Below are 23,364 nucleotides of genomic sequence, written 5' to 3'. Positions count from 1 at the left end.
CCAAAAGTCGGGGTCCAAAGTAAACTCCCTAAAGACCATAAAAACAATTGGGTTGCTAAAAAGATGCGTTGTCGGCAGGATTCGAACCTGCGCGGGGAGACCCCAATGGATTTCTAGTCCATCGCCTTAACCACTCGGCCACGACAACCCGATAGCTTACGAGATATCATATCGACATAAATAGTAACAATATATCATGATATCTATCATGACATGAATTAGGCAGAAACCGGTAATATATGACATTAGCCTGAAACCGGTAGCATAATAACCAAGTACCAATAAAGTGGAATAGCCGAGTTAAACAAACTACATTCTTGAACTCACCTACTAGGTGGCGGTAGAGTTTGTTTTTTTAGAGACAGTAATAATCGACGAAGAAGTCAGACGACGACAGCTAAAAGCCAGTTAGCATCAGAGCAGCTATGGTGGTGTAGAGAATGACAAACAAACATGGATAAAAAGAAAAAGCCATTCGAAGTGACTGCTTCATCGGTGAGATGCTCTGAGACGGAACCAAGTCGTCGTTTTTGTTATACCTTTCATTGGAGCCAGCTAATGTCGGAAGCTATAGCGCTAGCAAGTCGAGTTCCAGTTACTGAAGCTAGAAAATAACTTATGCGATGAGCAAAAAATGCACATATAGAAAAGAATTACATTAAAAAACACTTTCTATTACAGCTCGTGGATCTAAAAGCTGAACTCTACAGGAAACAGGAGCAATTCAAACATGACAAACTTGGACAAGAAAACGAAGGCGCTAGTTTAACATCAAAATCCAAAATCAAGGTAAACATGTCTATTTTAACTTTATCTATAATGTCTCTGACTAATATTTTTTTTATTATTATTTGGATAATACCTTTAGAAACCGAATGTCTGGAGCAAACAGAATGCTGGCGTTTCAGCGAGAGCTGAGAAGGATTCAGAGCTGCTGGCGGAGGAAGAGATCAATTTAGATAAATCAAAGTGAGTCAATTGTGTCGTGGTTTTAATCATCTGGAACACAACAGCAATTCTTGAACACCTGAACTGTCATACCTCTTCCTCTAATAGACGGATGTTGGAGGAAAAGGCCAGACTCTATGAGCAAATGACCAAAGGTGACTTTCCAGGTCAGTCTAATATGCAGCCTATTACTATTTGGCAATTATTTCTATTGTTTTGCAGCTCTAACTGAGAGTGTAATTAACATGCTATTTAAAATGGCAGATGAAGAGACCGAGGGATTGTATCTGGTTGATTTCACCCAGAAGATCATTGACAAAAAGAGAGAAATGCATGTGCAGAGAGAACAAGATGATGAGGAAAGAAGCAGCTCATCTCCTGTGCTGCCTCCTGAAAACCCTGAAGAAGAATGGTAAGACTATATTTATGTCAAGACTTTACATATGCAGACTACTCAATATATTATTTTAACATATATTATCAGATTGAGAATTGACAGATAGTAAACTGTTGTTTTCATGCTTCTCCTCAGGGTGGATTACGTGGATTCTTTGGGCAGATCTCGCCGGTGCATGAAAAAAGACCTGCCAGGTTTTAGGAAAATGGATCAAGACCTAAATGGAAAACGGTAAGAAATCGAGATACAGGATATGGTTTCATAAAATTTAAACTCGCCTACAACTATTATGTACATGGTTCTTTTAATCTAGAATGACCGCCACCGACAAGACCTTATTGTCAGAGGACATGCGCCGAGAGCTGCAGAGGCAGGAGTGGGAAAGGGAGGAGGAGGAGGCCATGAGGAAGCCTGTTGGTCCCCTTCACTATGAAGACATCAGAGGACAAGGTTACTGTCAAAGCCTCTGAAGATCACGTCTGGCAGTCATTTTGAAATCACAACATTCATGATTTTGTCTCCTGTTATCAGAGGCTCGTGATCTCGGCGTGGGCTACTTTGCATTCTCCCAGGACCAGGAACAGCGTAAAAAGCAGAGGGAAACACTGGACATGCTCAGAGACCAGGTGAGCCGGTAATTCTGTCGTATATCCACACTGCTGAAAAGTGTGTTTCTCATTTTGCTCATTTCTGTTTTCTTTCTGTTTGGTCCAGACAACAGAACAGCGCACCAAGAGGGAACAGCTGAAGGACAAGAGGAAGGCCATCCTGCAGGCCAGACTGGCTAAAATTAGGAAGAGGAAGATGAAGACAGACAAACTGGATGGCACCGAGGACGAACTTAAAGCAGAGGACAATGAAGGTTAGAAACCTGCTCTTTAAAAAGGCAGCTTTGAGCTGGAATTTATGTTTGAACTTGTGTGAACTGCACTTTGGTGGGTGCATTAACATTTTGTTCAATTGTTTGTCACAACAGAGGATGAAGAGGAATTATTGGGACCTCCACCTCCTCCAGAGGAAAACCCAGCAGTCAGTATAATTAAGAGGGTGGAAGTGGAGATTCAGGAACGGCGGGACACCAGACCAGGAGTTCCTCATGTCAGAGAGTGGGACAGAGGCAAAGGTAAACATTATTGCTATTTGAAACAACTCTCCAACCAGAGTAACCCTGCATCCAGCTCTCTTAACGACTTCACTTTTATTGCAGAGTTTATGTTCAGTGAGTGGAAGACCCGGCGTCGTGACGAGCGAGAGTCTGAGTTTGCCCCTCCCACTGACTACTTCAGTCTGGGGAAGAGGCAGAAACCAGATAAGCCTAAACCGCCGGTGAATAAGTGGACTAAAGAGCCAAGTAAACCCTTTGAGGAGGAGGTGGAGGACAAACACTCACAGGCCCAACCTGCTGCCTCACATCCTCAGCCTCAACAACTCCCAACTCCTCCAGAACCAAAACCAGATCCGTCACCTCCAGATCTCCCGTCAGAATCGGCTCCTGTCTCTGCTCCCCTTTATAACTCCCAGTATCCCCCTCCTCCATTTTATCCTGCCTTTCCCCCATGTCCTCCTTTTGCTGGGCCGCCCTACATGTATCCCCCTTTCCTGCCACAGTACCACAACCTGTACCCTCCGCAATATCCACCCCAGAACCCAGTCCCGTATCCACCTCAGCAGCCACCGCAGCCTACAGAGGAGAACCAGGCCACGCTGCCGCCACAGAGTCTAGATGACATGTTGTCTTTTTATAAAAAATCCTCCTGATCTTTAAAAGATTCAGTTAAAAGTTTTGCAATTGTAAGGAAATCTTTCAGTTGTTGAAGAAATCACAACCATATGATCTGTGCAGTTGTAAAATGTAATAAAAGCAAAACTACAACAGGACACAGTGATTTTAAATTATTTAAAAAATATATTTTTATTTAAATTGTATTTCCCAGATTCTTTTCCCAGATTTCTTTTTAAAGCAATGTCCACTAGATGTCACTGTTTCCCAACTGCGACTCGCTCTACAGCTGCTCAAACATGCAACACATATTTTTAATTAATCAACCTGTTTTAATTGCAAAATGTTTATCAAAGACATCTGTTGATGAAACTCATGAGTTTTGCACTGTCACCAGGGTTACACGATCAAGAGGGTCAAGTGACTGATTTTATTGCCACCTTAACTCCAACAATACAGCCAATATTCCTCCCTGGAGAATAGGTCTGCGTACATTATGTGTTGAAATGTGATAGTTAATTGTCCAAGGCTTGTCGCCTGAGACCTGAAACATATCAGGAAACAACTGCACAGCACGGTTTATGAGAGCTGGAATTACAATTTACCCAGAGATCAAAGCGCAGATTAATCCACCTCCCTCTTTATTTCGATATTGGCTTGATTTCTGTCCGGTTCGTTTCCTCTCTTAGGCAGAATAATAGGTAGTTTGGCACTTGTTGAGTTCAGTGAATTTCCTGTATGAAGAGGTGGTTCTGCTTCCTGCTGTGGATGTAGATGTTTGACCTCTGCACAGGCATAAACAATCCCCCCATATTTGTTCCTGTAGACTGAAGCTGTCCGGGGGGGGGCAATGCTTGCTTGCCTTTTCATTTAAAACCATCATGGAATTAGAATGTGCTTTTTATGAGATTTTTAGTGTCCCAGATTCTAATTTACGACACTGCCGACTCAACATTTCTGGCAATTTAATTCAGATGTGGGAAAAATGGCAGCCTGCTGTTCTCCTAATAAAAACTAAATGAACGTCGTTGAGCTGCTACAGAAGGAATTCAGTTCATTTTTTCCTCTTTTTATTTACATCTTTACGTTGTTCAATCTCATTTATACACAGCTGGGACACGACGGTGCTCCTAAACTATATTGTCAGTTGGTGACCTGGAAATAATAGACTATAAATGACAACATCTACCCCCCCTCCCCCCACACACACACCTAGAATGGATTTAATTAAGTTTTTATCAAAAAGTTTAAATGTATTCATGTCTCACTCCTCACTTTTCTTCCTAAAACTTTGGGAGTGTTCCACACGGGGACTGTGATGCTGATCTGCACCTTGAAGCAAGAACCCCAATTTAAATCAGTTAAATTAGAAGACTGCAGCTATTTTGCTTGGCATTCAGGTTGCTGCATGAACCCACTGAGGTCCGAGTCGCATGTTTGTCACCCAGGTTTAACACTCTACAAAAGAAAGGAGCAACTTTACAATGAAAAGCACAAAAACAACACAGAATAAGGAGATTTAAACTCTTTTCAATTGCTGACATTAACATAAAACAAGTGGAGTGAACTAAAAGAAAACTGACTCCATTAGGGATAATAGGCCATTAGGACCATCAGTAAAATTAAGTATGTTGTGCCAAGATACAAAATTAGCAAAGTGTTACAGGATAATGAGAATGTTTTTGCATTACTGGGGGAAAATCCAACTTCACAGCAGAGTCTAAGTTTGCCAAGTCAAAGATGTAGAAACAATTTAGATCTGAAAAAGAGTCATCAAGGATTTCGGCTAAAACAAAGCTTGTGTGTGTGAGAAGTATTGGGACAGTTACACTTGTGAAAGTTAGGCTGAAAAATACATTCAACCAGAATTAAGATATTTGATTTTGTGTTCAGACAGAAGTAATCCACTTTAGAATTACACTTTTTTTGTTATTTGGACCAAAAAGAAGCAAAAGGCGTATGGAGACGTTTAAAGTAATCTGATTTCTTTGACCGGCCTGTTTAATCTCATTATCTCAGCATCCCTGGCCGCTCAGCCGGAGCTCTAATGGCCCATCAGCGCCGTGTGCAGGGCCGCCTCCACGCACACACAGGCCTCAGCCGCCTCCGTCAGCATCATCCTACGGTGAGCTGTAATGAGTCGGGATGTGTGGAGGCAGAGTAATGCCGCCGCAGCTACTGGAGCGCTCTCGCCGCCGTGCCCATAATGCTGCTCCCCCCGCTGCGTTGTGTCAGCCAGCCGCACAGAAACAGGCCGCCGCCCGCCGGCTTGGATGGCAGCCCTGATGCAGCATCTCCCAGCAGCAGATGGACGATGGGAGGGGGGACAAACAGCATTTGGTTGCACTTTTGGTCACAACATGGGGTAATTGAATTTATGTTGTAAATAACACCCCTCCTCTCTCTTGACCACACCTTAACAACCACTATCGTTGGTTTTAATGCTGTATTTCTCAGGATGCACGGCAAACAAACAACAGTCAATTTATTGGCCCCAACTTCAGGCGCCTGGAAAGACTCCACACAGAAAAGCCCCAAGTGGGATTCGAACCCACGACCTTGCTGTGAGGCAGCATTGCGGAACACTGCGCCACTGTGCTGCACCCCAACCAAATTCCATTACTGTCTAATGAACAAACTTGTTAATAGTAGATTTCTTTTTGCTCGGATGAGATCGAGGGTAACAGCAGGAAATCTGATGAGGGTTCAGCAGCAGTTCACGTGACCTCATTGATACCTCCAAAATACCCAGCATGCTTTGCTTTCCAGTGGATCTGCTTTATGCTAAAGGTATTTTAGCAAAGCAAATCCCTCTTATATCGTCTTCATAACACTCATATTAATGGTGTTAAACATCTTATTGAAAGTACAAATAATTTTGACATGATTTGTGTGGGTCGGGAAAAGCTGCTGTTCCACAGAGGCGTGCAGATAAACTCTCTATCGACTGTTGTGTGTCTTCCTCGGGTCCCACGCAGGAGAGCGAGGCAGCCGCTGAATAATAAGTGAGTTTAAAACGTGCACAGCCTTGTCAGTTCACATCACTGATTTATTAGACGGGGGAAAGGTGCCTGGCTGTGACTTTGCTCATGGATTAAATGCTCTTCAAGAAGGAAGCAATGTGTCTTGGCTGGAGCCATGTCAGGCCGCCCGGCCCTGGTGTCACGTGACCGGTATTGATCCTTGACTGACTCTGGGGTGACTTGCATTCCAATGTGGCCTTAATGTCCCTCCTGCAGTTGCGTCAATATCGATGAACCCAACAACGCAGACGTAAACATTTAAGAACTTGACGATTTTAACACATAGTATCAAACACGTAGTTTCACAATAGTTTCAAATTTCTGCTGATGTGAAATCACACAGCTGGAAGTTTCTGGAAGGCGTGATGCGCATCAGCTGAGGTTCATCCGCTGAGGTTTTATGGAGATGACGCAAACAAAGTCATCAGATTTTTGCTCTCCGTGACAACAAACCTGATGGATGCGTTGTTCATTTTCAGATAATAGCTGCCATTTAAATCAACAGTGATTAATCTGCTGAGTCTGAACTATGAATAAACCTCGCCGCATGACCTTCAGCGTAGAAAACAGAGGAATTGCAACCCCCGGCCTGAAACACCTGGGTGAAGACGAGGTTGGACTTTTCCTACAGACGCCGTCTGCAAAACAGCTGTAAAACTGCACAGGTAGAAAACTTTTTTCTTTTTTTTTAAACAAAAAAAATACAGTACTGGGTTTATACTGTGGCCCAGCACAACCACAATCTAAGGTCAAACTCCTCACTGGAGCTGCTGGGATGCAGAGAAAAGGCCTGGTCACAGTCACACACTCAGACTTTAAAGTATTTAGGGGACCCTGCTGTGTGAAGGCAGCTGTCCCCTAAAAAGCTTTGCTGTTTGGGGGACAATAAATAAACAATATTTATATACACTATGTATTTGGGAGGTATGAATTCTGGCTGGTGTTTGGGTGCAACTGGTGTGAGCTAAAGCTTCAGCGCATGCTACCAGGGTCACAAACCTTCCTTGTATTTATCTCTTCTTGGTTGGAGGGTTTCCATTGTGCACATGTCAGAAAGGTTCTCACAGAAGAACAAAAACAAGCCCCCAGCTGTGTTTTCATGTTTTCTTCCTGGTCAGGAATCTAAACTTAGGCGACGGTGACATGAGTTTGTTCCTGTGTCCCGCTGATACCAAACCGTGACAGTTCACAGGATGAGGACAGTGTGAGGCTGTTTCCAAGGAAACCCAGTGTCTCTTTTCCCCCCTCCTCTTCTTTTAGTTCTGTCTGTGGTTTTGACTGTTCCTTCAAAGGTGGAAGGATCATTTAAATCTGCTGTTTTTATGAAGTTTGCTGAGTTTGGTGCATTCACCGATTGCCCCCTTTGTGCTCCGGTTCTACTTAAAGACTCAAAAACATCGGCAGGAAGGAGGACATCAAGAAGGAGTTCCCTTTTTAAGCTCCAGTCTCATTGTTCCACCTCAGTGAGGAGGAGACCCGTTCTTTCCTCATCTCACACAAACAGGAGACACAAACACAGAGGCGAACCTCGCCGTGTTTATCGCATCTGATCCTGATAATGTCCAACTAGTCATCCCCTCTCCTCACACAACCATAAATCATGTCCGATGTGGACGTCCAGGACGATAAACTAGTTCCTGATTTACAATTCAGTTTGGATGGATATAATTGAGCCATACAGTTGGAGAAATGATTCACCTTTAGAGTTGTTATTGCCCCAATGTCATTGTGATCAAGGAGCTTCTCCACTTGACTTAAGTCAAAATGGATTCACGCAGGGGTTAAATGTGAACTTAAGGATGTGAATTTGGGCTGAGCAGGAAACAGGGAGAGCAGTTTCCTGTTATGGAGCACGGGGCTTGATGTGAACCAGTCATAGTTAGGAGTCCAGCAAAGCTGCTGTTGACGGGACGCGAGCATTGACACGAAGTATTGATTTGCGTGAACGAGTAAATATGCAAACTGTGCAGAGCTCAAAGCTATCTGGGACCGTCCACGGGCGGTTATGGCTTAATTGTGCGAGTGACAGAATTTGATAGATTATAAAACGTCATTCTTGTGTTGTCAAAACGAAATAATGACCTTTATTTCAGATAGTTGCTGTAAAACGCGAGAGGCAATCTTTGAAACCCCTTTTCTACCTAATTAATTGATCTAGATATTATAGTCTGCTAGAAAACTATATTTAGCATGAATAACTCCCTTAGAAATGATCATAATTCTGTATGGCACGCGTCGCACCCTTAACGATTATAGTTGTTCATATGGTGAAGTAATTATTATCTCATGAATGAGTCCTCCGGCTCCCCCTGCTGCTGCTGCTGGGGCTGAAGGCTGAAGGTTGAAGGCTGGATTCCAGCTCTTCTCTCCATTTGGTTTCCAGTCGCGTCGCTGCGCTGCGCGCTGTCGGACGCACCAGCGATCAGCTGAGCGGCGCTCGGCTCTCAGTCCAGGACAAACAGAGCTGTGTTCGTCTGCGTCCAGGCGGACCCCCCCGCTGTCTGCCCCTCTCCTCGCTCACTTCTTCCCTCGTTCTTTTCGTCCATTCATAGTTTGGCGTTTCGGGGCCGCTCGCGTCGAGATGTTGGAGACGGTCGCGCCGCTAAAATGAACCCAGGTGAGATTCGTTTTACGCGGTTAACTGAACTTTAACGCGGCTTCTATTTGGTCCCTGTGGTTGTCCAGTTTTATTAGACGGTTCTTATCACTATGGCGTAACCATGTTTAGTTTTATGTTATTTTTTAATAGCATTTCATTCACATGCGTAACGTCGGAATTCTGACCGTGATTTAGGGAAAGTTGATGAATAATCTCCGAAAAAAAGCAAAAAACCTCCACCTACTTTGAGAAAATAATGTCATTTCATTAAAGTGTCAGTAAAATGTGTAAAGGGCCAGGGCTATTGCTTTTTTTAAATAGATATATATATTCTTTGTCTTTTAAAAAGCTCTTTTACGGCCTTTTTTGTGAAGCAAAGGCCACATGAAAATTTTATGAGATCATGCCGAGTCCTTGAACAGTTTTAGGTCACAAAGACACAATACCGATGACCTGTATGCTATTTTAAAACACATAATCTTACAGTTTCCTTTTCCTGTTGTTCTTTCAGACAGCACCAAGCCTTCTGTTGCACCAAAGCCAAGGTTTGATTGTCACACTACTCTGAAGCCTCCCGCTCCCCATATGTCTACAAACAGGGGCCCAAAACCTTCGTTAGCACCAAAACCGAGCCCGGCGCTACAACTTAATGGCAACCAGGGACGATGCGTTAACGGCAGACAGTTGGCTTCCAGCGGGGAGGTGGAGGAAGAGCCTGAGGAGGACACCCTCAACAAAATGGTTGCAGACACTCTGCTAGTGGAGGAAGAATTGAACTCCTACATCCTCCAGTCATCGCAAAACCACGCTCAGGATGTCTTCTGCAGGACAGAGGACGGAGATGTGGAAAAGGAAGTGGAGGACAATGCGACTCAGAAGATGGATGACGACTGGAGACTGACTGGTAGCAAGTTCGCTGCTGACTCGGAGGGCACGGTGGAGATGGTTGAGCTGACGGAGGAAATGGAGGGTTGCGACGGCGGCGAGGCGCTCGCTGACACAGACGGCATCTCAATGGGAGATGTGTCTGCTGGGAGCATTGAGGTGGGAGCCAGTCATAACCTGAAGAAGGGACAGGAGAAGCTCCAAACGACGGAGGAGGACACAGGAGAATGCATCGTGGACGACTTCAGCGAGTCCCTCACAGAGGATCCTGGGGTCCTCATCAGCAACAGAGAAGCAGGTTTTTTTCTCGCCTGCAAGAGGGGCGACAACACTGTTTCTGGCGACACATGCGACGAGCCCAATGTCAGCCACGGAGCAGGACCGGGGAGAAACCTACAGAATATTCGTTATTATGACTTTAGTCCACGCAAACTCCAGAAATCTGCAACAATGTGGAAAAGTGAGGAACGGGTAGGAGCCTGTGAGAATTATGTGGAGATCTTTAAGAGCCCCTGCAACAATGGGGTAGGTCCACACCAGAAATACGAGGCTGTCATGCCTCAGGGACTCAGTCCTCAGACAGTGGAGGTCTTTCTGGATCGTTTGGACTGCCAGCCGAGGGTCAGGCTGGTGTCCATCTCGGTGCCCGTGGACGCAGACACCTCGCTGACATCGTCATGCTCAGAGAGCAGAGAGCCGCTCTCTCCGAACGACTCGGACCTCTCGGACCCGGAGAGTCACGTGGGCCCCTCGTTGGACGACACAACCGACACGGAGCAGGACATCAGCGAGGATCATATCTACAAAGACAGGGGACACGCATCTGAGGGTGAAGGTGCTTTTCCTTTTGAGAGGAGGTCAGCGGCGAGTCGCTCCTGGTCACTGTCGCGCCGCCTCAATAACAACGTGACTGAGCCGCAGTTGGGTCCGAGGCGGTACATCAGTGGTCTTGAGTATCCCTCCATGAGCAGCAGCCCCATGTTGGGTTCAAAGCAGAAGAACTATGCAAAGCCTCTCTATCTGTCCCGTTACCCCCGCTCCATTTCCATGGAGGGACAAGAAGCCTCTGTCTACAGCTACATGGAGGGATCCCCAAAACACAGAGGTGCTGCTTGCTTGTCTGGGGGCTTTCCACGGTTCTCGCCCTCCTCGAGCGTCCTGTCCACCCCAACGTCTGCTGTGGACATCCCTCCTCCGTTTGAACTGGCCTACATCACCAAGAGACCCATCACAAAGAGTTCCCCCTCGCTCTTTGTGGAAGATGACGCGTCAGAGAAGAACAGGAAAAAGAAATCCTCAATCAAGCACTTCTTGATGCTGAAGTTTAGACGGAAGACCGACAGCAAGTCTGCGGTGGACGTCAGCGCGTCCTCGTTCAAGTCATCCTCGGAGTCCGTCCAGCACACGTCCAGCAGGCTGCTGGATCCAGACAGACAGGCTCTAAGCAGCTCTCCACAACCGACCTCCCACTATGCCAGACCTCGTCTTTCGCACGCGCCACCTTCCACCTTCTACAACAAAGGCAATGGGAGCGCCGTGGCCTTTCTGAACCGCAGCATAGTCCGCGTGGAGTCCTTCGAGGACCGGTCCCGTGCCCCCTTCATCCCGCTCCCCCTGACCAAGCCTCGCTCCATCTCCTTTCCCAACACTGATACCTCAGACTACGAGAACGTTCCACCCATTAGCTCGGACTACGAGAACGTCCAGGTCCCACAGCGGAGGCCTGTGCGACAGGTGCCGTTTCCAGAGTTCTTTGGCCGTCCAGCACGCGGGCTGTCCTCCGCCAATGAGACAGACGGATATGTGGACATGAGCAGTCTCCCGGGGTTTAAGGGCAAAACCCAGCAGCCGGTCGAAGAAACAGAGAGGTCAGTAAACACCCAGGACAAGTCAGAATAGACACCGTGCTGTACATTTATGACATTTAATATCCGGACATATGCTAATTAGCTCTACATATTTAAATCCAATTTAGTGAAATTCAGATGATGTCACCAGATAAATATTCTAGGATTATTCCTTTTATGAATCCACCTCTACACAGATGGAGCATGTGTGCCTTCTGACCACATCACCTTCCATCTCAGCTCGGTGCTGTTGTGCTGCTGAAACTCGCTTCCCTGACCACGTAGATCAAAAACCGCCACACCAAGCGTGACATAGCGCTAGTGATCAGGGATTCACCACACCCGGGGGGAGAGTGGATTAATCGTGGGCCGAGGGATCTCTCGACGCTCATGTGTCGTGGAGTAAGAATGGAAACAACAGTCTTCCAGTTTATGTTGAGGCTGCAGGTTATTTGCTGGTGTGATCAGCCACATGATTCCCCCCCACCGTCCTATTGCCTGCCTCCATATCACACTCCTGCTCAGGATGATTAATTGGCATCCAGGAGTCGTTGCTCTTCTCCATCCAGTCAGGAACAAGCTCAGATAGGATCTCGGTGTTCTGCAGTCAGCACTTGCTCGCTGCTGCTCACAACACCAGAGATTCTGCAAGGGCAACATTCCTGCAGTGGACTAACGTGTGTTCTGACATTAAAGCGCATTCATGAATTTCATTCACGATTGAAAGCTAAACCACTCTATAGTATATCTGTTCCTACGGTAACAAAGTGTATTTTGGATCACAAATATCAGAGGAATATTTATTAATTGTTAGTTAAGGTAATATGGAGATCTCTAGTCCAACGCTGCCCTCATATAGACAAAATAAGGTTATTTATTGCCCTCAGTGCTTTTTATTGTTGGCTTTTGCCTCGAGCCTTCACACAGAACCAGCAGACGGTTTACGTGGGAGTGATTTAACGGTTTAATATAGAAATTTGCATGTTGAGTCTGGGTTTGGGACCCCCTCCTCGATCAAAGTTTGATCCCCGGCAGTAATGGGCCGTGCAGCTGTAATGTGCGCGATGCAGAGATCTGAACCGCTTACCCGCGTCGTTCGTATGTAGCTAATTTACATCCCAGTGGGGTTAAATTTATGGCTGCTTGGAGGGAAGTGCTGTAGGAGCAGCTCGGAGACGGTCGATCGCACTGATAGACGGATAGATAGATAGATAGATAGCACCAATGTAGCTTTAAGAAGTCTTTTTATTTGCCTTCCCCGCTGAGGTGAAGCAATTAGCATCCGATAATTTCACAGTATGTAACTCTGACATGAGTCCCTGGTCGGACACAGCTGTCACCACAGGTCGTTCAGAACTTTGTTGGTTTCCCTACAGCTGCAAAATGTATTTCTTTGCATTCACTTTGGATGATGCAATAAATGGAATGGATCCTAAACAGTGCTGTAGCATCAGACGTAGAAAGATGAAAGCAGTAACAGACATCAAAGAGCAGTGTTAAAGAATCACTCAGCAATGATTTCTGATTTTTGGAGCTAACTTAGAAAAATAATTTATTGTGCCCTTTCCCCCCCAGTGCCTATACAGAAGCCTACAAAGTGTGTTTGTTGGCTGCTGCTCCACAGGCTGCCCCAGCGGGTGACGTCAGGGGAGAGACGACAGGTGAGGAAGATGCAGGATGCACTTCAGACGAGGAGGAGGGCGGCTCGGGCAGCACTTATGAAAGACAGGTTGGACATTTGGTCAAGATTTTGAATTCTGCATCATAAATGGCTTCAAAAAGGAGCTGTTTTAATACAACACGCTCCTTATTTACAGTCAGATGGAGTCGAGACGCTGGTGTTGCATAAAAGTTTTCTGTGTTTCATCACAAAAAAAGTGAAGATGATATTTTTGACAGGCTGGCCGCTCGAGGGCCTTTTACATCGCAAAAGAGCTGGTCGATACGGAGCGAGCGTAAGTCGCACGTGAACACGTGCCCAAATACTCATCATTTCTGTGACTTAGTTTGATCCTTTATTTATTTCTTTGTTTATAGACACGTGAACACCCTAAAGCTTCTGCAGGAAGTAAGTGCTTTCGCCGCTGTAACATTTTGTACTGTTGTGACCTGAAGAAAATTAACAGGCTTTGCTGTGCCTTACCACCTGTTATAAATGTGTTATAAACAAGTGTGTCAGCGCAGTTGAGGTGCATGCTGTCTCATCAACACGCTATATGGACCAATTAGAAATACTACAGTTACCAGGAAGACCTCTTGTCTGGCACTGTACGTTGAACAAATGCACATTTACATTAAACCTGCATTGCTTTGACCAGCAGGGGGCGTATTCACCAATATCTCTGATTGGAAACTAATTGAAGCCACTAAAGAAACAAAAGTAACTGTAAAGTGGATATATTTGTCTATTGCCTTGTATTACATTGGAAGAAAAATACACTTGTGAGAAATGGTGCACATTAATGCAGTTGAACTTGAAAATTAACCCTCCTTAATTGCACACGTTGCAGGACTTTCGGGAAGCGGTGGGAGCAGCGGTCGGTGAGGAGGGGGAACCTTTGTTAAATGAGGACAGGCTTCGAGAGATTCTCAATGAGCTGCCTGATATTTACACTCTGCACCGCAGAATCCTTAATGAGCTGGAGAATCGAATTCGACACTGGTGAGACTGCAACCGCCGCGCATCGCCGTTCACTGGCGTTCACACTTGCTCCCTCTAAAAACTTCTTTATCAATTCTCTGTGTTCTTCACTGCTCTCTCACATTGGTGCTCTCATCTAGGGACGAGCAGCAGAGGATTGCAGACGTTTTCCTATCCAGAACAGCGGAATTCTTGGTTTTCACCACTTATATTGGCCACTACGACAGGAGTGTGAGCCTGCTGGAGGACAGCTGCCGCGCTTCGCCCGCGCTTTCAGCCATCGTTCACCAGTTTGAGGTCGGTTTGCTGTCATTTGCGTGCAAAAGTCTTATTTTCCACTGTGTTTCGCATCCACTGGAGGTAGAAGTTTTCAAGTGGGCCCAGTTTAATAACCAGCTTCAAACCAGTCAGCTTGACAGAACAATTGAAATACTTAAAGAGCTTCCAGAACAACCCTAATCATCCTCTGCTCAAGAGCACTAGTTCAGTATCTAGCTCATGTCATTGTTTGCCTGTTTGTGTTGTGTTTCTGTCTGAGCAGCAGAGTCCAGCAGCACAGACAGTGTCCCTCAAACATCAGCTGCTGCAGGTGATCGTGCGGGTGGCTCAGTATCGCCTGATCCTCACTGGTGAGACTCGTCTCCTTCAGGGTTTTTCACTAAAAAGTCTACATTTCAAGCGCATCAGCAGCAGTTTCTCTCTCCTCCCTCATGCAGATTATCTGAATAACCTCTCCCCTGATTCCAAAGAATATGAAGACACACAAGGTACCATAAACACACCACACAAGCAGAGAGCTCCCTTTGTGCTCCTCGGTTATCGAGGATTTATTTGTGCTCACTGAGGTACTCAGAGGAGGGCCAATTTATATATTTTTTGTTTGCGTTGTTGACCCACCCGACTGCCATTTCACCTTTGCTCTGTTTGAAGGAGGCGATGTAAATTTTATGATGAAAAGCATTTTTTATTTCTGGGAAGGCAGCAAATTTGTCCCTGGCTTCTCCACGTGGCCGCTCTCCTGACTTATTTTGTCTTTTTTTAATAGGAACACTGAACACAGACTCTTGCATGTGTGAATAGATTGTGCACTTCCCTCATTGGGGAACAAAAGAATAATTAGGAATGTCGTTCTTTCTTTTTCAGCTGCTGTTGCTGCAGTGTCTGAAATAGCAGATCAGGCCAACGACAGCTTAAAAGACGGGGTAAGTGCTGGGTTATCTGGCTCAGCTTCGACCCCCACAGGGGTATTGAACTGAGGACATTGGTTGATGGAATTTTGTAGTCCAATACCGGTAATTAGTGGGGAAGATCTCGGAGCGTCCCTTATCTAAACAGACACTGAAGAGTATAATATATTCCAATTTCTTATTTCTAATGTTTAGTATTCCCAACCTAAAGCACTCAGTAAAGTTTTTTATGAGCAGCACACCTGTTATTACATGGTTCGCATGGGGTGTCTGACGTGGGGTCAGTTTTTTCCACCTTATTTGACTCTGTTTAATTTCCCTGGTACTATTAACAAAGAGCATGACTCCCATCCTGGATTTCCTCCCTCGTGAGGTCGTCCGGCAGGTCCCGTTGGTCAGGAACATCTGTGGTCAGTGATTCAAAAATTGCAGCTGTTAGAAATTCAGCCCAAAATGCAGCTGTACCTGTGCGCCATTGTTTGGCTTTTCGTATTGACGCACAGTCATTTTGGCTCATTCTGAAGAGAACAATGTGCACTTATGGACGTGAAGACTAAAACCACTGACAGGTGAAGTGAGGAACAATTGAATGTCCTGTGGGAAATCTGGCTCCTGACATTTACACGTGGAGGGTTTGACACATAAAACCCACCAGAACAGCGTGTTGGAGTGATGGCGGGTGGAGCTGATGGAGGTTTCTCTCTCTATGTGTCAGGAAAACCTGCTGCGTCTGGTCAACATTGAGTACAGTGTCCGAGGCCAGAGGGAGCTGCTGCAGCCTGGCAGGGTATGAATCAGATAACACTATTGTTTCTGTCTGCTGCCCGCCGGCCCAGCCTGTCTGCCCCGCACCACCCATGCGTTGCCCTTTACACAATCATTCATCTGGGAATCCCCGTCTTCTCTAAGCCACGTTCATTTCTGCCCTGACGTAAAGGTTGTGTATTTTCAGGTCTTTGTGAAGGAGGGAACCCTGATGAATGTCAGCAGGAGAAGCCAGCAGCCGCGCCACCTCTTTCTGGTAAACTCACACGCCATCCCGCTCCAACCTTTAAAACTGTACAACCCATCGGACGGCTGTTGCTGGCCTTTAGTGCATCTCTGTGTGAACCAGAGGGTCGCGGCTTCCCCGTCTGCGTCCAGACTGAGCTATTAAGAGCTGGGTTTCCTGGCAGGATGTTTCTGACTGCTCACTTCCTGATAGTTCTTTGCTGACACAACAGGGCCAACACCGGCTATGTGTGCACACGCGTGCACCTGTGAACCTTTATTACTTTAATACTGCCCATTACTTATTAATCTTGTCTCTTCGGCGTCCTTAAAATGACGCTCCCGCCTGACTCTCGCGCAGGACTTGAACAAAAGAGAGGATGTAAGCGATAAAACAAAATGTCACACAGTCGTTCTGAGAGTGTCGTTCTTGATAGTTCGAGATTAAAAAGATAAAACCCCCATCACATATTTTCCAGGGAGTTTTGCCACCATTTTTCCAGCGCAGCCTTTCCACAGTTCACATTCTGGGCTTGGGCATTAAAAAAAAGGTTGCAAACGTCTCTTTCTGGAGCAATGTTAACATTTATCGAGCTCATCTGTCCACCGAGGCAGCGATCGTGTTTTGTCAGCTGCAATTTTTGCCGATAACAGCACAGAAAAGTCTGCAGGATCTCCCTGCTCTGGCAGGGAGTTTTTAACATTTGGCAGGACATTGAATAATGTTACTAGAAAAATAACTGATGCACCTTTCCCCCCCTCAAATCTGTGTCCTGTGGTGGTATAATTTAAGATGGGGGCTCTGTTTATAGATCTGCCCTAAAACTAAAGAGCTTGATTTACCTGTAGGACACAAAAGTTCCACAACTGTGAAAAGTACTGATTTTGAGCACCAATGCTGCCAGACTTTACATGATGATAATTACAGTATTAATATATACATAATTCGGAATTAAAAGTGTATCGATGAAGAGAGAGTCCAATGCTATGATATGGCTGTGATAAAGTGAAAAACATGGAAGATAAATGGATGAGATCAACAATCATTGACAGCAGGGCCAATGTCAGAGGTAGGCCGATTTTACCAGTATAATATACACAAAAATGCGTGATTATCTCCTCCTATCAGAAAGAATTAAAAAAATCTAATATTAGCCTGAGAAAATTCAATCAATAGATTAATTTCTGAAGAAACAAACATGTTTGAGACATCATCGGCTTTGACTGCCGCCTAGCGGACGACTTCCGCAAATGCACGTACTATAAAGTCCACAGATTATAGTTCTTTTACCATTTTATACTACAAGAGCTGTTGTAAATGTTGTGTGTATTTTCAGATGAATGATGTGCTGCTGTACACATACCCTCAGCAGGATGGAAAATACAGACTCAAGAACCGTCTGTCCCTCACTGGGCTCAAGGTCAGACAATGAAATTTATATAAATTGAAACATGCACATTTAGACCAATGCCGGTTTCTCTTGGTCACATTTGCCTTCTGGTTTCCTCCCAGGTCAGCAAACCCATCATAGAAAATGTCCAAAATGCACTGAGAATCGAAGGAACAGATATTTCCATCACGCTGTCAGCCAGGTGGATCATTGAGTCTTCCTTTGACTGATTTAGTGAATTAATTTCCCTAAACTTTGTGTGCATATGCTTTTTGCAGCTCCTTCATTGAAAGAGAGGACTGGTTTTACACTATAAGTCGCACCGTGTCTGAACACGCCCAAAGTTCTGCAGCATTCAGCAGCTGTCCTAGGGAGGTGGGTTTAATTAAACCACTGTGTTAACATTAAAAATAGACTTTCTTATTGACACGCTGATGTACATTTCATGAGCACATCAGCTTTTTTTTTTTATCTTAAAAACCTACGGTGGTAATCATTGCATCTGATCTCATTAAATTCAGAAATAAATTAACTACATAGGTGGTTTAATCACTTCAACATACATTTATACAAATTTACTCTAAAAATTGTAAACTTGACATCTCAGGCCCACTGTGGTGTTGTCAGTGTCGTTGCTGTCAAATGTCAAAGCTTATAAGGTCAGAAAAGCTACTAACTAAAGCACGAATGCTTGCTCTCCCAGGCCAGAGATCCCCTACGCTTGTGTCTGGGAGAGAAGGCCCCAACGCTGGTTCCAGTGTCGCAGGTGATGATGTGCATGAACTGCACCTCGGACTTCAGCCTCACTCTTCGCAGACACCACTGCCACAGCTGCGGACGGGTGAGTCACGCCGAAAGCACAAACACCGGGCTCCACTGGCGACACGTCTCCTGGACACTTACGGTGTTGTTTGCGCTGAAATCATATGTTATGACGCAGATTGTGTGCCGGAGCTGCTCCAGGAACAGGTATCCTCTGAAATACATGAAAGACCGCATGGCCAAAGTGTGCGATCACTGTTACAACGAGCTGAGGAAGAGAGGTGAGCTTTGTTTTTACAGCATGTCTGCAGCCCCTTTGTGTCGTCCATCATCGGGTCTCTGCTCATATGTGTATGTAGCCGATGCTCCCACGCTGTCCAGCCAAAGCAGCCCCCGCCCCCACCGCTCCAGTCGACCTCTCTCTGCCGTTTTCCAAAACATTCATCCTCCGAACATCTGGAGACATCGGAAAGGCATCGTGACCTTCACCCAGGTGCGTTTGCAGCAGCAGAAGATGGCCGCCGGTGGGGATGGATCACGTCTAAGGTGGCCTCTCTTGCTTCTGCAGGTGACCGTGTCAGAGGAAGGGTCCATTAGCGGCAGCCTGCAGCGCAGCAAGAAGAGCAAGCGGAGCTGGAAGCGGCTGTGGTTCCTCCTGAAGGACAAGGTCCTTTACACCTACAGAGCTCAAGAGGTGAGGCAAAACAAACACGCACTGCAAACAAAGCCTGACCTTTAGTTACCTGCGTTCTTTTTCCTGCAGGAGAAAGTCGCTTCTGAGACTTTGCCTCTGCTGGGGTTCACAGTGAAGCCCCCCGACAGGCAGCTCAGCGAGGAAGAGGAGGCCAGCATCTTCCGGCTTTACCACAAAAGTACTTTATACTACACTTTTAAAGCCGCCGACATCCACACAGCCCAGAGGTAAGAGCGTCCATGCCGGAACATCTACTGATACCTGCTTTGTGCTGAGTTCTGCTTCTTTCTTCACGCAGGTGGGTCAACGCCATGGAGGAGGCCACAGTTTTATAGCGTAAAGCAGACTTTTTTTTAAGAGCCCAAACCAGAAGAAACCAGAAGACATTGGGGAAGCTGTTGGGGTATTTTTATGGTGCCTGTAAGTTTGGACTCTCCCCGCTGGAGCAAGTCAGTATCGGTTTTGTATGATCACCTGCTTGCAGGCCTCAGCAGGTTCTCCGAAGGCTGTCGCAGCAGGTGTTAGTTTCAGGAGAGGTGCTGAAACCCAGAAAAACTGCCAGTGCGGTAGACATGGATGAATCCTTCACTGGCATCTGTGACAATGACACAATAGGAGTCTGAGCAGAGACTTGAAACGGCTGAAAACCATGAAATATTTAAGCCCTCGTTTTTCTTTGCATGTCCCTTTGAGTACAACTGAAGAACAGGTGGCTTCAAAAATGAATAATTTCTATAAGCTCTGACATGTTTGTGGCTGTTCCTGTACTACTGGAGAGGGGTCTCCTTCACAGTAGTACACTAAAGTGCTACAGTCTGACCTTGAAAATGAAGGTTTTCATTGAGGTAAAGTCATTTGTGTCATGCTTTGTACTTTAAGTCTAAATATTCAATAATATGACTTGAAAAAACATGTTTCGTCTTATTTTCGTCCTGTCCTCTAGATGGCAAGTGGGTTGTAGGGAGGGAGCTGAGTGAATCCGTCAGAGAGGGGAGCACTGCGCTGCATGAGCACATGCCGCTCTGCAGCCTGGGCTTTTACACTTTGATTTGCTGCTGCGGCTGCTGCTGGTGTGTGTGGGTGTGTGTGTGTGTGTGTGTTTGGGGGTGTCTGAATGACACAAAGATCACTCTTCTGCGTGGCCATAGAAAGGCCAGGCCTGCTCTGCTTCTCGTCTCCCCCTCGGAGGCTTCCTGACCCAGAATAAAATTCGGCTGAAAGTTTGCTTTCCACAGAGGAGTTGCAGCCACCTCGTCCTACATAGAGGGTACGCCATTAATCATCCTCTCCCCGATTCTGTTTTTGTCCTCTTTGTTGTCACACTTCTCCCATTTCTCATATTCTCATGGTGGTTTGCACAATGCGTGAATGTCTCACATCATCCAATCCCCCATTTTCTGTTAATCAGGGTCACCGGGAGGGGCAGGAACACAGTCTGCACAGGACTTCATATTTATCATTTCAAGACGCATGAGTAGTGGGAGTAAACTGATGAAAGGCCCAGAGTTCATGCAAACTTCTCACAGAAGAATCTCTGTTATTTCTGATTCATTCTTTAACGATCCCCCGATTAATTAAAAACAGCCCAATGGACGTTGCTCACATATGGCACAGAGCTTTGCCACAAAGTGTCATAATCTAAGCTCCCTGATACAGCGCTGCAGGCAGGAAGAAGAGAGAAGCAAATAATCAATCATACACACAGCCTACTCAATAAGGCCTGATGTGTTCACTTGTTATATGCGCTCGGCCTCAGGAATCATTAACAATTTATGCCAGAACACCCTTGTGTGTGTGTGTGTGTGTGTGTGTGTGACACAGATACATGCATGACCAATCTTGTGGACCCTCTCAGTTTCACTCTGAGGAGGCAAATCAGGAGTTTTTGAGTAAAAGAGTCATAACAATCTCGTATGGGCAGAGAATCAATGGGATGGTGGGGGGGGGGGGGTTGTTACATAACAGCGATAGAGTCATACAGATAATAAGTAGAACAGAGTCAGCGTGACACTGGCTCACATCTTCTGCTCTTCACAGAATAGGGTAGAGAGCGTCTCTCTCACATGTCCCACTTTATAGCAAAACCCTTGCAGCTTCCACCATTAATGACCCCCCCCCCCCACACACACACACACACACAAAGAGACATACACACACGTGCGCACATACTTCAGTAACTGTATCCGGGGCAGGAGACTGTAGCCTTCAGCACACACTGCACGTCTGACGGGATGTTTATTAACCGCATTATTAACACGTCTACATTGTCCTCAACACAGTTGAAGAAGACACAGGTTTCAGGTTATAGATTTCCGCTGAGGCAAAAACTGCTCCGCTGCAGCATTTCCTTCTAGGCTTTACTGTTGTGAGAAGAATTATTGTTATTGTTGTTATTAGTATTATCTTTAAATGCTATTGTATGTAGATTTTGAGTGTTGAGGAATGTTGACAGGAGAAGAAGAACATGAGAATGCAAAAGTGCTGAAGCTGCTTACAACCAAGCCCAGCATCCAGATGTATCCTGTTGGTCAAGATTAGAGAAGTTTGTTAAGATGGGGGGAGAGGTCAGAAGGCAATGAGATATGAGATCTTGTTTGGACACCCATTCTGTTTGCACCAATAAAAGAGGTGAGCGAGCAGCAGATGAACGGAGTTGACAGAGGAAGCTTGAACTGCTGCTCGACTCTCCCTTGCAAGAAACTCCTGTTGTTTGCGTGGTTACTCTGAATCTAGTGAACGAACAACGCGGGTGATCAAAACTTCACCCTCACACTGTGAATTATCTCCAGGAACATAAAGGAATTTGTGCATTGTGACTCTTCAGTTGAGCAACACGAGGCCTTGTCACGTTGATCCACATCAGAGCTCTGCGTCAGGTCCACGCGTGAGTCTTAAACCGAGTCTGACAAATTTAGCATCTGCCTCTTTCAGCCTATGGATTCGAGGATCATGACGGCGTAAATGTTTATGCATTTATAAGAGGGAGAGGAGGGGGTTCCTCAAGCTCTGTCAGGGTTTGGAGAAGAGCACTGAAGCAACACAGCCTACAGCGCAAACTCTCCAACTCCTCTGTCGACTTCCTGTGTCTACACTGAGTCACAATCTGTTATGCAAGTGGGAGAAGACTTAGCCGACACACACACACACACACACACATAAAAAAACACACAAACATACACGCACAGCCTGTCAGGAGCTTCTGTCAGCTTCCACGCTGCATTCTTGGGAGCTGCACCTTAAACATTGAATCACGACTCACTCTGCAGGTTTCTTCCGCCAATATTTCATTAAAGATGTGTGTGGTTGCTCATTTGTCACCCTCTCTGTGTGCGCGTGTGTGTGAGAGGGGGTGAATTCAGGCATGAGGGTAAAAATAAATTATTCGCGTGTTAGTTTGGATAAGAAAAGATGTTTTGGCTGCAGTCGAATGTGCCTCCTCCTCACTGATGAAAAAAAGCCCCAGCTAACATCGTCAAACCTTCGAATACGCCTGCAGCCTGCTTCAGCATGTGCACCCCCTCTGCACCCCCTCTGCCACAGATAAACCACATTCTAGGCTTTATCGTAATGTAGGGCACCCTCCGCAGCAATGCAGATCTCTAGCTACCTGTCCTCTCGCTGCTTTCAGCAAAAGATTTAACTGCATTTAATCGAGAGCTGCTCTTGGGTACAATTTTGACACCCTAACAATTTCAATTTTGTACATAAATATTTCATCTAGGTGCCATTACATTAAAATTCATGACAGTTGTACAGAATTACACAGCTTTCCAGACTCTAAAGAAATGGAACAAATAAATAAACTCACCCAGACCAATAGCCAATATTGCAATCAAATGTATTTAATAGCTTTAGTCATGCTCATTATTTCATTTTTTAAAAAGCACGTTTTACAATACATCATCTTTTTTTTGCAATCGTAACATTTGAATGTGATACGCAGAAAATGAGAGAACATTAGAAAAACAGGATGAACGTTGCTGTCAATTCGACCTGTCTTATTAACAGGATGCGCAGCTAAACGCTGAATACAATATACAAAGCCTCACTCGCACACCTGTTACATTTAAAGTGGTCATTCCCTTTCACAGATTAGTGGACTTATACGGACCCGTTGCCTGATCGGGTTTCAGATAAAGTTGATCGATCATCAAGTTGACTACTCTGCACGCGCCAGAGCTGCGGCGGAAATGGAAAAAAAACGCACGTGTCGGCTGGTTCACTGGAAATCCAGAGCAGCGCCCTGCTCTGAGACGCATTTTTTGTGGTCACGTGGGAGG

The 23,364-nt window shown here is 45.6% G+C and overlaps 2 protein-coding genes and 1 non-coding gene across 4 annotated transcripts; 2 read left to right on the top strand and 1 right to left on the bottom strand.

Moving 5' to 3' along the window:
- Positions 1-66: 66 nt before the first annotated feature.
- trnas-aga (transfer RNA serine (anticodon AGA)) lies at positions 67-148 on the bottom strand. Its single transcript has one exon. It is a non-coding gene; the product is annotated as a tRNA-Ser (tRNA).
- Positions 149-338: 190 nt separating this feature from the next.
- Positions 339-3,223, top strand: ccdc174 (coiled-coil domain containing 174). Its single transcript, XM_057030828.1, has 11 exons — positions 339-495; positions 682-789; positions 869-969; positions 1,057-1,115; positions 1,213-1,360; positions 1,481-1,576; positions 1,659-1,795; positions 1,877-1,971; positions 2,060-2,207; positions 2,322-2,468; positions 2,553-3,223. Exons 1-11 carry the CDS (start codon positions 454-456, stop codon positions 3,101-3,103), a joined length of 1,632 nt encoding a protein of 543 aa, XP_056886808.1. The 5' UTR covers positions 339-453; the 3' UTR covers positions 3,104-3,223.
- A 4,794-nt stretch (positions 3,224-8,017) lies between these two features.
- Positions 8,018-21,784, top strand: LOC130524055 (FYVE, RhoGEF and PH domain-containing protein 5-like). 2 transcript variants are annotated; one of them, XM_057029764.1, is made up of 21 exons: positions 8,018-8,705; positions 9,199-11,440; positions 13,044-13,080; positions 13,319-13,374; positions 13,457-13,487; positions 13,930-14,081; positions 14,201-14,357; positions 14,602-14,689; positions 14,777-14,827; positions 15,204-15,262; positions 15,963-16,034; positions 16,200-16,268; positions 17,575-17,658; positions 17,751-17,830; positions 17,907-18,003; positions 18,332-18,469; positions 18,569-18,671; positions 18,750-18,883; positions 18,959-19,084; positions 19,154-19,311; positions 19,383-21,784. In XM_057029764.1, exons 1-21 carry the CDS (start codon positions 8,696-8,698, stop codon positions 19,417-19,419), a joined length of 3,981 nt encoding a protein of 1,326 aa, XP_056885744.1. In that variant the 5' UTR covers positions 8,018-8,695; the 3' UTR covers positions 19,420-21,784. The 2 variants fall into 2 exon arrangements, with proteins under 2 accessions (XP_056885744.1, XP_056885743.1); XM_057029763.1 differs by having other exon boundaries at positions 8,019-8,705; positions 12,995-13,148.
- Positions 21,785-23,364: the final 1,580 nt, after the last annotated feature.

Source organism: Takifugu flavidus, chromosome 4 (genome assembly GCF_003711565.1).
Source record: "Takifugu flavidus isolate HTHZ2018 chromosome 4, ASM371156v2, whole genome shotgun sequence".
Lineage (NCBI taxonomy): Eukaryota > Metazoa > Chordata > Actinopteri > Tetraodontiformes > Tetraodontidae > Takifugu > Takifugu flavidus.
The sequence above is the reverse complement of the archived record's forward strand: the minus strand, read 5'-3'. Positions and strand labels throughout refer to the sequence as shown.

Excerpts from the sequence above, each read along its gene's own strand:
- ccdc174 (XM_057030828.1), top strand. The coding sequence starts at position 454 with ATGGATAAAAAGAAAAAGCCATTCGAAGTGACTGCTTCATCG. Across the intron at positions 970-1,056 it reads ATCAATTTAGATAAATCAAA|ACGGATGTTGGAGGAAAAGG; the intron begins GTGAGTCAATTG and ends TTCCTCTAATAG. Across the intron at positions 2,469-2,552 it reads AGAGTGGGACAGAGGCAAAG|AGTTTATGTTCAGTGAGTGG; the intron begins GTAAACATTATT and ends CTTTTATTGCAG.
- LOC130524055 (XM_057029763.1), top strand. Across the intron at positions 17,659-17,750 it reads TGTCCCTCACTGGGCTCAAG|GTCAGCAAACCCATCATAGA; the intron begins GTCAGACAATGA and ends GTTTCCTCCCAG. Across the intron at positions 19,085-19,153 it reads ACACCTACAGAGCTCAAGAG|GAGAAAGTCGCTTCTGAGAC; the intron begins GTGAGGCAAAAC and ends TTTTTCCTGCAG.